The following is a 12,223-nucleotide window of genomic DNA, read 5'->3' on the forward strand; positions in this document are numbered from 1 at the left end:
AGGTAGACGGACGGAAGTGAGAGGAACCCAGGGTCTGCCCGAGTAAACCACTAGGAAAAAAAAAAAAAGGAGGGGTAGGCCGAGAAAACTAATAAAGGAGGCAAAATAATCTAAAAGGAAAAAGAAGAAGAGATAGAAAAAAAAAAGAAGAAGAGAGAAAACAGGATGAACCCAACTCTTAGGATTGAATTGTGTCCCGCAAGATTCAATGAAAAGGGCCTAAATTGGAGGAGATCGTTAAGGATCATTAAGGTTAAATGAGGCCATAGGGTAGCGCTGGTCTGATAGGACTGGTGTCCTCAGAGGAATAGATGACACAGGAGAGGACGGTGTCCACACGGCCCAGAGGGGCCTCAGGAGGAGCCAGCAGCGGGGCTGGCTGCCCAGATCGTGGACTTCTAGGGTTCCGAACTGTAAGAAAATAAATTTCTGTTCTTTAAGCCACTCAGCGTGAGCTGTTTTGTTACAGAGCCCTAGGAGACTAACGCACCAGCCACATGAGTAGGTTCACTAACTGTGAAGGGCTGAGCAGTCCACTGACAAGGCAGAGACTGTCCCATGGCCTGAGAAAGCACGACCCGCTATGTTGTCCCCGAGAAGTTTTAAGTGTGAAAATAGAATAAAAGTGCCAATAAAAGAAAAACAGCTAACATAACAAAAACAATCATGAAGCAAAAGTAGGGGGATCCCTGGGTGGTTCAGCGGTTTGGCGCCTGCCTTTGGCCCAGGGCGTGATCCTGGAGACCCGGGATCGAGTCCCACGTCGGGCTCCCTGCATGGAGCCTGCTTCTCCCTCTGCCGGTGTCTCTGCTTCTCTCTCTCTGTATCTCTCATGAATAAATAAAGTTAAAAAAAAAGAAAGCAAAAGTACTATATTAATATCAAAGTAAGTTTCAGGAAAAGGAACATTAATAGAAATAGAGACTGGGGGGCTCAGTGGGTGAAGCATCCGCCTTCGGCGTGATCCCAGGGTCCTGGGATCGAGTCTCACATCGGGCTCCCTGCGGGGAGCCTGCTTCTCCCTCTGCCTCTGCTCCTTCCTCTGGCCATGTGCTCTCGCTCTCTCTCTCTCCAATAAATAAAGACTTAAAAAAATAGACCTTGAATAACAATAATGCATATGCGCCTAATAACAGAGCTTCGGAATATAGAAAACATCATGTAGCCGGAGAGGGAATTTGATAAATACACAATTTAATGGATTTCAACATTGTCTCAGCAAGTGTAGCAGAACGTGGAGCCAATTTGAAGTCATGGGTATTTACGGGACGCTTCGCCGCCTCCTTTTCAAGAGCTTCTGGACCATTCACTGACACGCCATGTGGGGCGAGTCGCGAGCCATCCCACGGGGTTGAAGGCATCCGGTGGATTCTCTAAGCGTAATGGAATTAAATCAGAATTCAGTAACTAAAAGAGATAGGAAATCCCACATATTTGGAAATTAAACAATATGCTTCTAAATACCAATGGCCCAAAGGAAAGTACAGGGGAAGTAAACTCTTGGAAGCTGAAAGAAAACAATGAGGTAAGAGTTTGCGGGTGTGGCTCGGCGGCGCACCCGCGGCCACGGGCTTCCGTGTTGATGCCGCAGTAAGGCCTCGAGCCGGCGGCCTAGGCGCCCGCTTCCAGAACCTAGAACCCGAGTAGGAGGACGGAGATCCCGACAAAAGTCCAGCCCGGGCGGCAGGAAGCACAGTGGGAAGGTGACCCCGGAGGCTGGAGCTCCAGAGCGTCCACAAGCCCGGGGTCTGGTCGGGTGAGGCCGAGGACAGGACGCGGGGTGCCCCGCAGCCGGGTCACCCGGGGGCGACCGGGGGTCAGCCTCACCTGGGCCCTGGCCCACACACGTGCCCATCTGCACACACCTGCACCCGCACCCCCACCCGCACCCCTGCACCCCCACCCGTGCTGCCGCCCCAGTGCACCCGGCTGCCCCCGGCGTCCGCGTGTCCTCGAGGTGTGACCAGCTCGCCCAGGGGCCAGGGCCGGACAGTGGGGAGGCCGCCGCCCTGCAGGGCCCCAGGGCAGCGGGTGGGCTGGGGTCGTGGGGTCCAGGGCCCTGTGCCCAGGATGGAGCCCCCAGTCCACGGCCCTGTGCCTGTTGGGGCCCTCGATCAGGTCCCGTGGGTCAGGGTTCCGGACATGCAGGAGCCGCGTTCGGGGGCAGTGGTGCCCCCACCCAGAGCGCCTGCAGGGCCGCCCGGAGCCGCAGGCCGGGCTGTGGGGGGAGCCGCGCCGACTCCTTCTGCCCCCCGCCGCCCTCCTGCCTCAAGGGTGCGTCCCCGGGTGCACGCCTGACCTGGGCCCAGGTCCTGGGGACCCCGCTGACCCCGCGGGGGGGACGGCCACCGGAGTCCCCCGAGGCCTGCGCACGCCGCACGGCCCGGCACCGTCCTTGGCCCGTCTTGGCAGTTCCTGGGATCCAGAACATTCCAGCGTGGGCTGGCTGCCCTCTTCCCTGCTCTCCGCGGCCTGGGTCCCGGCGGGAGGTGTCGCTCGGGTCAGCGGCTGCAGTGCGCAGGCCCGGCGCCGCGGGGTGACGGGGGTGACGGGGTGACCGGGGTGCCGGCTCTTTAAGGGTGACATCACAAGGCTGCGGAAGGCCGGGCGGCTGTGGGGCTCCGGGGCCTGGGCTGTGCCCGAGCGTCTGCGGGCCCTGGGCTGCCACCTCCATGGGGCCGCAGGCCCGCCCGTGAGCCCCGGCACGGCCATGGCCGAGGGGAGCGAGCTGATGAGCAGGCTCGTGAGCGAGAACGCGGAGCTCAAGAAGCAGGTGCGCCTCATGAAGGAGAACCAGATGCTGAAGCGTCTGCTCAGCGAGAGCTGCCAGGAGCGCGGTGGCCTCGGGAGCCGGGACCTGCTGTTCCCCCGGGCGCCCACGTACCCCGAGGACTGCTCCCCCGGGAGCGCAGGTGAGCCGCGGGGGCGCTGACGCCCGAGGGAGAGCAGGGCCCGGGACCCCCTTGCCGTGTCCTCGGCCGAGGCCTCCCTCCCGGCCCGCGGGCCCCACGGACGACACGGGGTGGTGCCCTCAGGCCGCCTGCTGGGTGGTCTCAGCGCCTTCCTGGCTGGGACCCCCCTGCGGCCCCGGGGGTCTCGGACAGGCCCCGGCGGGGAGTGCGGGGGCTGGGGGAGGAGGCGCTGTCGCCCACGGGGGCAGCTGGACACGCCCCAGCCCACCAGACCCGAGCTCCCTCAGCGGCCACGCTCACGCCTGCCACGGGGACGGCCCGGCCCGCGGGGCCTGTGCCCTGGGACACCCCACAGCGGGTCAGGGCGCCCCCTCGGGCCCCAGGACGGCCTGGTCCCAGGAGATGGGTCCGGCGGGGACCCCCCAGGGCTCAGAGGCCCCCCTGTCAGCTGCGGCCCCTGCCCGCCCCGCCGTCCCTCTGTCCTGCACCCGCGGGGCGCCCTGTGACGGGCACTTGCGGGGAGACCTGGTCAGGGCGGGGTCCCTGGGACGGCCGCGCTCCCCGTGGTCACGCCCTGGGCCCCAACCCTGCAGGACAGCAGGCCCTGGCCGGGGAGGCGGGAAGGCCCTGCTGCAGGGCCGGGGCCCAGGTCAGCGGGGCGGCGGCCACCCTGGGGGAGCTCAGCTCTGGTCAGCGCCCCCGTGCCCGGGGCTCCGGACGTGCCTCAGGCCCCCCAGGCTCTGCGCCCCAAGGCCCACGGTTCCTACTGCCCCTCAGCGCCGCCCTCTAAGCAGGACGCGCTTTGGAGCCCGTGTTCTTCACTGGACAGCACGCGCCGGTGGCCGAGGCCCCTCGCCCGGGGGCTGCCCCCGCAAGGCCGCATCCCCGCAGCCGCTGCTCACCCACCCGGTTCCTCTCCGAAGCCCGTGGACGGTGCGTCCGCGCTCCTGGGGGCTGGGGGCTGGCCGGGGCCCCCTAGGGGTCAGCTGCGGGCACTTGGCCGGCCCCTCCGCGCCCCTGCGGCGGCTGGGGTCGCTCTCACCCGTTCACACGGAGCTGCTGGAGGGGCGCCGCCAGGCTGCGGCCTCTACAGCCCCCCGCGGCCCCCGCCCTCCCCCCGGGCACCTTCGCGACCCCCGGGCCACACCGCGCTCCACGGGGTCCCTAGGCTGCAGGCCACGGGCTCGAGTGTCGTGGGCACCCGCTCATCCCGCCCTCGGGCCCAGAACCCGGTGGGGCCCTTCCAGAGCTTCCGCAGGGGGAGGGAGGCCGGGGAGCGGGCGCGGCTCCGGGCTCCCCGCGGGGTTTCTGCCACGATGCGACCTGATCTCTTCCTCATTGATCGTCAGCGGGGCGAGGTCTGCACAGGGCCTGCTTCTTGGACTGCACTGAGGATCGAGGACAGCGGGGGCTTTTTTTTTTTTAATGTTCACACACCTGTGCAGGAGTCACAGGAGGGAATCGGGGCTCAGCGAATAGGAACAGAGAGCCGGAGCCGGCTGAGCCCTCCGAGGCCCCGCGGGTGCAGGGGGGCCCCCCTCGGCTCTGCCCCCCAGCGCTGGGCAGCCCGTGCTCAGGGAGTCCTGAGGCGGCGGCGGGACAGTCCCGGCTGCTCCGGATGCAGCGGGATGGGCGGATGCGAGGCAAGACACCCCCGGGGGCTGTTCTTCTTTTGAAGTTTTTTTTTTTTTTTCTGGGAAAACATCGCTGGAGGTCGATTAGTTGGCTCCCGAGGAGGCACATTTTAGGATATGATGTTTCTTTTTCTTTTAGGGTTTTATTTATTTAAGGAATGTCTCCCCCCAGCTTTGGGCTTGAACTCACAGCCCCCAACACCGAGGGGCAGCTCCTCCCACCGAGCCAGCCGCCGCCCCTGTAATTTTTCATTATAGCTTGGAAAAAACACGGTTTCTCAAGAATGTGTCTGCCTCTCTGGTGGGAGAACCAGTTCACCGTATGAGGCTAGAAAGGGGTTTTGTGAATCACAAGAAGAATCAGTACTTTGAAGGTGACTGTAGGTCATACCTTCTGTGAGACAGTCACTAACCCTAGCGCCCTGGAAGGAGGCGCTGACGGGGACAGAAGGAGCTGCTTCAAGGATGTGAAACATGAATCACCCCCCACCGTCCCCCCAAAAGAACGAGTAGAGAAAAGGCAGAGATAGTCCAGAGAAAGAAACCCGAGGGGGGTGAGCACAGGACAGGGTCACCAGGGTGGGGGGGGGGGGGGTGGCGGGCGGGGCGGGTGCTGAGGGGGAGCACGAGGACGCCCGCCGGCGCACACCTGGGCCCGGGGAGCGCGGGGAGCATGGGCGCGGTGTCGGGACGAGGGAACCGGGACTCCTCCCCGAGGCTCAGCAGCGCAGTGGATGTGAGACTCGCCGCGTGCGTGCATGTATGTGCGTGTGCACACGCGCGCCAGGAGGGGTAAATGTCTCCGGTAAGCTACCCGATGACTCAGCGCTGTGTCCCCGAGGTTCATGCTGCCACCTCGAGGTATGTGGCAGAGGGCGGCCCGCGCAGGACGGCCGTGGCCACGTAACACTTAAAAGCGTTGGCGTCCCTGTGAGGACGCACGGGCTTCAGGAGGCCGAGCGGCGGCTCCCTGGGGCTCTGGGGGCTCTCGGCCTCAGGACCCCCTCCTTCGGGCCTGACTCCCCCTCCCCGTCCAGTTGCAGACTTCGGAAGGTTCGCCGGTGCCCCGGAAGCGCCCTGCCAGCTGCCAACGTCCTCCCTGGAGGAGCTGCTGTGCTCGCACGCCCCCCTCTCCCGCGAGGACGACACGTCCCCCGGCTGCGCGGTGCCCGCCCCTGTGCCCTTCAAGGCTTTCCTCGGCCCCCCCGAGCTGCACGCGCCCCGGGGCACCGACCGCAAGCTGTCCCCGCTCCTGAGCCCCCTGCAGGACCCGCTGGCGGACAAGACCCTGCTGGAGCCCAGGGAGATGGTCCGGCCCAAGAAGGTGTGCTTCTCGGAGAGCAGCCTGCCGTCGGGGGACAGGACCAGGAGGAGCTACTACCTCAACGGTACGGCCGGGGGTGCGCGGGCCCTGGCGCCCCGGCTCCGCCGTCAGCAGAGGGGGGCGGGCGGCTCAGCCGGGGTCGGGGCTGCGGCTCTTAAAACGTCTTGCCTGTTAAAAAACCAACATTGGGGGCTCAGTGGTTTGGCTCCGCCTTCAGCCTGGGGCATGATCCTGGAGACCCGGGTCGAGTCCTGCGTGGGGCTCCCTGCATGGAGCCTGCTTCTCCCTCTGCCTGGGTCTCTGCCTCTTTCTGTGTCTCATGAATAAAAAAACAAAAACAAAAACACAACCAATGGGGGGGAAACCCTGGGTGGCTCAGCGGTGGAGCGCCAGCCTTCGGCCCAGGGCATGACCCCAGGGTCCCGGGATCGAGTCCCGCATCGGGCTCCCTGCATGGAGCCTGCTTCTCCTCGGCCTGCGTCTCTGCCTCTGTCTCTCTGTGTCTCTCGTGAATAAATAAAATCTTAAAAAAACCCAAAACCCCAACGGAGCCGCCACCTCCTCAGGGAACGCAGACAGCGTGGTGGCCGCAGGGCCGGCCGCCGGAGATGGGCGAAGTGGAACAGAGAGTCCAGAAACAAGGCCGAGGGTGTACAGGCTTAACGTGCAATGGCACCGAGACAGTCAACGGAGGGACAACAGCCTTTGCAACCAGTGGTGCTGAGACGGGTGGACAAACATGCACGAGCGTGACGTTGGACCTCACACCACATACAGAAATGAACTCAAAATGTATCAGAGACCTGAAAAATCTAAAGGAGCTAAAGCCACGAAACTCTTCGAGAAAACACACACACACAGAGCTTATGACCTCAGATTGGCCACAGGTTTTTAGATGTGACCCCAAAGCGCGAGCCACAGAAGGGGCAGTCCGCGCTCTGGGCTTTCTCGGAGGTAAAAGCTGGCATATTTCAAAGGCCCACGTTTCCAGAGAGCGGATCCCGCCCACGGGGGAGAAAACCCCCGTCCTCACACCACAAGGGCAAGTGTCCCGATGTGCAGAACCGCCCGCGACCCAGCAGGAAAAAGCCAAACAATCCAATTAAAAATGGGCCCAAGAACTGGAAGGAACGTTGCCCCAGAGGAGACGCACACGTGGGGGACGGCGAGATGCTCCAGATCACCATCGGTCACCAGCAAAATGCTGACGGAACCACGAGACGGCGCGTCAGCCCACGGCGGAGGCTGTCACACGCGCGTGCAGGGGGACGTGGCCCCCGAAGGCCGTGCCTCGTCGCTGGGCACCGGCTCAGCAGCTTCATCCCAGATCAGACCCCGGAGCACCAGGCGTCCCCGCAGCTCCGGTCGAGGGTTCAGGCCCGGGAGAGCCGGGCGCGTCCATCCGCACAAACACCTGCGTGAACGTTCCGAGCGGCGTTATCCTTAGAGCCCCGACGGCGGGGGGCGCGTGGGGATGGCGGGACGTGGCCCACCCACGCGGCGGCTGTCACTCGGGGGAGCAGGAATGCGGCGTGCGTGGACCTGGGGTGCACCTCGTGCCTGGCCGCCCTGGAGGGACCCCAGAGCACCCATGTCCGCGGGGACAGCAGGTGCGTCGGTGGCTGCAGGGGCCGTGGGACTGCGGCGGGACAGGGGTTTGTTCTGTCTTGGAATCAGGTCGTGGTGGCGGCTGGACGGCTGTGAGGGTATGGAAACCCCGGAGTCGCACGCTTTGAGGGAGGGGGCATTGCGCCCCGTGACCTCAGTTCCTTGGTGTGGGCGTGGGCCCTGATGCCCCGGGTCACTGTGAGGGTGAAGGAGGCACAGCCCCCAGGACGCCTGTGCACCAGGACCCCCTCGCCGGCGCACGCTGGAGGGCCGAGCCGAGCTGCTGTGAGCGGCCACCGCGTGGCCCGTCGCCCCAGCGTGTCACAGCAGTGTTTCTCGGCCCCCCAAAACCTGCTTTGCCCACTGGGACCCCGCGGCCCCAGGGCCCCCCAGCTCCGGGCCCTCATGGGGTTCAGTGGGGAGCCGGGCTCTGGGCTGTGTGGCTCAGACGGGATCCTCTGCCGGGCTGTCCACACCCTCGCGGCCCCTCCCTGTCCCCACCCGAGAGCCACCTCCCCTGACACCCATGGGCCCGTCCGTGGATGCTCCCCTCTCGGCGTCTGTGGGTGCGTGGCTGAGGCAGTTGCACCCTGACCCTGTCCTCGGGGCCTGTCCTTGGGGGCCGTCCTCTGGGGCCTGTCCTCAGGGGCCGTCCTTGGGGGTCTGTCCTCAGGGGCCGTCCTCAGGGTCTGTCCTCAGGGTCTGTCCTTGGGGCCTGTCCTCGGGGGTCTGTCCTGGGGGGCATGTCCTCGGGGGTCTGTCCTCGGGGCCTGTCCTCGGGGGCCTGTCCTCGGGGGCCTGTCCTCTGGGCCCTGTCCTCGGGGGCCATCCTCTGGGGCCTGTCCTCGGGGGCCATCCTTGGGGGTCTGTCCTCAGGGGCCGTCCTCAGGGTCTGTCTTTGGGGCCTGTCCTCGGGGCCTGTCCTCTGGGGTCACCAGTGGCCGCCTGGCAGCAGTCTGTCCTGAAAGGGCTGATGAGCCCCTGCGGTCACGCACTGGCGGTGCCGTGTGAGCGCCCTGGAGGCTGTCTGGGCCGGGTGGTTATGGGGACCCGGGCACAGGATGGGGCCGGGGAGGGCAACCACCTGCCCACGGCCACGGCCAAGGCTGGTCCTGGGGTCCTGCCGCTCTCAGGGCTCAGGCGCCCCTGTGGGGTGTCCTGTGCGTGGTCACAGGACCCGCCCGTGGATGCGCCCCTGCCCTCGGGGTGGAGCCCGCAGACTGCACCAGGTGCCGCCCCGTAGGTTGGTCTGGTGGCTGGACAAGCCCCCGGCCCCTCGTGGGGATGACAGCCCAGCAGGAGCAGGGGGAGGCGTCGGGTGGTGGCTCTGGGCGGCGGGGCCGCAGCTGTGCTCGCCCGGGGTCTCGGGGTCACACGCATGGGGCCGGAGCGTGGGAAGGGCTCGCTGACTGAGGGACCGGGCTGCGGTGGGCTGGAAGCAGGTTCTGGGGGGACAAGACAAACGGTCCTGGGCTGAGAAACAAGCTTTAAAGGCATTTCTGTCTTGGGGGGGGGCGGGGAGGGCGAGGACCCGGGACAGGTGGTCAGGCTGCCTCGGGGCGAGGGGACAGGGGTCGCTGCCCTGGGGCCGCAAGAGGGTCCAGCTCTCCTTCCCCTGCTGTTACCCTCCGCGGTGGGGAGGCCGGGCCCCAGCGCTTCGCCCCAAACCCGGGCCGCGATTACTTCAGTTGTTCCCCCAAACGGATCCAGGGGTGCAGACAGGAGGAGGCGCGGCCCCTGACTGTCCTTGTCCCGCGCCCGCCTGCCCCGCCGCTCCCACAGAGATCCAGGGCTTCTGCGGCGCCCAGAAGGACGGGCGCATCGTCGGGGAGATCGCCTTCCAGCTGGACCGGCGCATCCTGGCCTACGTGTTCCCGGGGCTGACCCGGCTGTACGGCTTCACCGTGGCCAACATCCCCGAGAAGATCAAGCAGGTGCGCCCCTGCCGCCGCCCCCCTGCCGGGGTCCCTCCCTCCGCTGGGGCCCTCCCCTGGGCCCCTCCCTCCCTCCCCTGAGCCCCTCCCCCGCCCCCTCCCTCCCCTGAACCCCTCCCTCCCTCCCCTGAGCCCCTCCCCCGCCCCTGGGGCTCCTCCCTCCCCCCCGGGACCCTCCCCCCAGCCCCTCCCTCCCCGGGAGCCCCCTCCCTCCCCGGGGTCCCTCCCTCCCCTGAGCCCCTCCCCTGGGCCCTTCCCTCCGTCCCCTGAACCCCTCCCCCCGCCCCCTCCCTCCCCTGGGCCCCTCCCTCCCCCGCCCCCTCCCTTCCCTGGAGCCCCTTCCCTGGGCCCCTCCCTCCCTCCCCTGAGCCCCTCCCCCCGCCCCCTCCCTCCCTGGAGGCCCCACCCCATGCTGCCCACACAGCTTTAGGGGTCCCCCATCCCCCCACTCCTACCCCCCATCCCATCCCCCCACTCCTACCCCTACCCCCATCCCCCACCCCTACCCCCATCCCCCCACCCCTACCCCCTACCCCCATTCCCCCACTCCTACCCCGTTCCCCCATCCCCCACCCCTACCCCCATCCTCCCACTCCTACCCCCTACCCCCATCCTCCCACTCCTACCCCGTTCCCCCATCCCCCACCCCTACCCCCATCCCTCCACCCCTACCCCCATCCCCCCACTCCTACCCCCCTACCCCCATCCCCCCACTCCTACCCCGTTCCCCCATCCCCCACCCCTACCCCCATCCCCCCACCCCTACCCCGTTCCCCCATCCCTCCACCCCTACCCCCATCCCTCCACCCCTACCCCCATCCCTCCACCCCCGCCCCTCCCCCCTTCCCCCATCTGCCCTCTGCGGCGGGGCGGGGAGGCCTCGGGTGACCCCGGCCGCGCCGCAGGGGGTGAGCGGGGTGGGGGGCCGCCGCCCACGGAGCCGCCCCCGCAGACGTGCATCAAGTCCCTGGACGGGTCGGTGGACCAGACGCGGCTGCGGGAGCTGACGCAGCGCTACGCGGCGCTCACGGCGCGCCTGGAGAGGCTGGGCTACAACCGCGAGGTGCACCCCGAGTTCAGCGAGTTCCTCATCAACACCTACGGCATCCTGAGGCAGCGGCCCGACCTGCGCGCCAGCCCGCCCCGCAGCCCCGCCGCGCTGCGCAAGCTGCTCATCGACGTGCTGCCCCCCAAGTTCCTGGGCGACTCGCTGCTGCTGCTCAGCTGCCTGTGCGAGCTCGCCAAGGAGGACCGCAAGCCGCTCTTCGCCTGGTGAGCGCGCCCGCAGCAAGCCTGCCTGCGGGGGTCCCCCTCGCCCCTCGCCCCTCGCCCCTGCCCGAGGCCGCCCGGGAGCGCCCGGCCGCCCGGCCCCAGCAGGCGCCCCGCCCACCGCCCGCCCGCCGCCGCCCACACCCGCGGCACCACCGAGTCACTGTATTAAAACCATCCGTTTCCCGTTTCCCTTCCCTTGGCTCTTTGAGGGGCGGAGAGCGGCGGGAGGTGCCCGCGGGATGGGGGGGGGGCTGAGCCGCGCCCGAGCCTCCAGGGGCGCAGCTCCCGGGCCTCCAGCCATCGGGGCACCCACCCGGCCCTGCCTCGAGGGCTCCACTCCGGCGGCAAGGAGCCCGCGGCTGGTTTCCCCAAACGCAGAGCCTGAGGCGAGGGTTCCGTGCGGGCAGGGCGGCTGTAGGCCCCGCAGAGCTGGGGCAAAATGAAAACACAGGCTCCTTGTTCCGACGTGGGAATTGCATGGGGACAGCAGTGTAGGGGACAGAGAGGAGGGTGCCCGGGGCTGCATGGATTCCGGGGAACCTGTTTATTCCGGGTTTGCTTTGACACGCCCCCTCCCCCCATGCTGGAGCCCTCAGGGCCCCGTGTCTCCTGAGATCTCCAGGACAGGTGACCCCCTGGGCCCACAGCCTGACGCTGGCCCCCTCCTGGGCCTTGGCTGAGTGGATGGTCCCCGGTCACGTCCCTGCTGTGGTTGTGAAAGTATTGGGGCTTCTGGGGCCACCTGTCCCTGTCACGGCCTCCTGTGAGGCCCCAGGCATCTTAGGACACACACAGCATGGGCAGCCCGACACCCCAACAGAACACGTGGGTTCAGACCTCAGACAGTTATTACCCCCCAGCCAGGGGCTGGACGTCGCAGCTCCAGAGCCCCTCTCCTGGGTGCGCAGATGCGGCCTTCCCTCCGCGGCCTCACAGGCTTGTGCTCTCCCTATAAGGACACGAGTCGGAGTAGACAAGGGTCACCCCACGACGGACATGATGCTAACTTTACTACCTTTGTAAAGACCCTGTGTCCAAATACAGCCGCTCCCTGAGGTGCAGGGGTCAGGGCTTCAACACATTATTTTGGGGGTGGCCACAACTCAGTCCATCACTGACGCCTCCCTGCCCTTCCAGCCGCTGGACACTCACCCCTGGCTGAGGGACTCTGCCACTTGGGGGGTCCGTCCAGGGTGCGCAGATTTGACACCAGGGCTCTGCATGGGGGTGGGGTGGGCACTTGTGCGTCACCAGGACACAGGCCTCCAGGGACGAGCCTCAGCGTTAGGACCCGGGTTTGGAAGAACGCTTTCTTTGGGCCTTTGCAGGTCCTGCCGGGGCTCCCCGTCCCTCGTGGGACCTAGAGGAGGGAGAGCGGTCATCGTGTCCACCCAGGGGAGCCGGGGCTGCAGAGGGCCTGGCCTGCCGCTGCCTCCCCGGGGCTCTGGGCTTGTCTGGCTGCTCCAGGGGTGGGGTCCCGAGGCCACACGCAGGGACCAGGAGCTGGGCTTCTCCCCCCTGGGCCTTGGCCCCCCTGCA

General features: G+C 66.7%; 1 protein-coding gene across 1 annotated transcript; it reads left to right on the plus strand.

Annotated features, from left to right (window-relative positions):
• Nucleotides 1-2,561: 2,561 nt before the first annotated feature.
• Nucleotides 2,562-10,728, plus strand: SPATC1L (spermatogenesis and centriole associated 1 like). Its single transcript, XM_041735221.1, has 4 exons — nt 2,562-2,912; nt 5,584-5,934; nt 9,261-9,412; nt 10,365-10,728. The coding sequence occupies exons 1-4, from the start codon at nt 2,711-2,713 to the stop codon at nt 10,686-10,688; spliced, it is 1,029 nt and encodes a 342-aa protein (XP_041591155.1). The 5' UTR covers nt 2,562-2,710; the 3' UTR covers nt 10,689-10,728.
• The last annotated feature ends 1,495 nt before the right edge of the window (nt 10,729-12,223 follow it).

This window comes from Vulpes lagopus, chromosome 20 (assembly GCF_018345385.1).
Source record: "Vulpes lagopus strain Blue_001 chromosome 20, ASM1834538v1, whole genome shotgun sequence".
In the NCBI taxonomy this organism is placed as follows: domain Eukaryota; kingdom Metazoa; phylum Chordata; class Mammalia; order Carnivora; family Canidae; genus Vulpes; species Vulpes lagopus.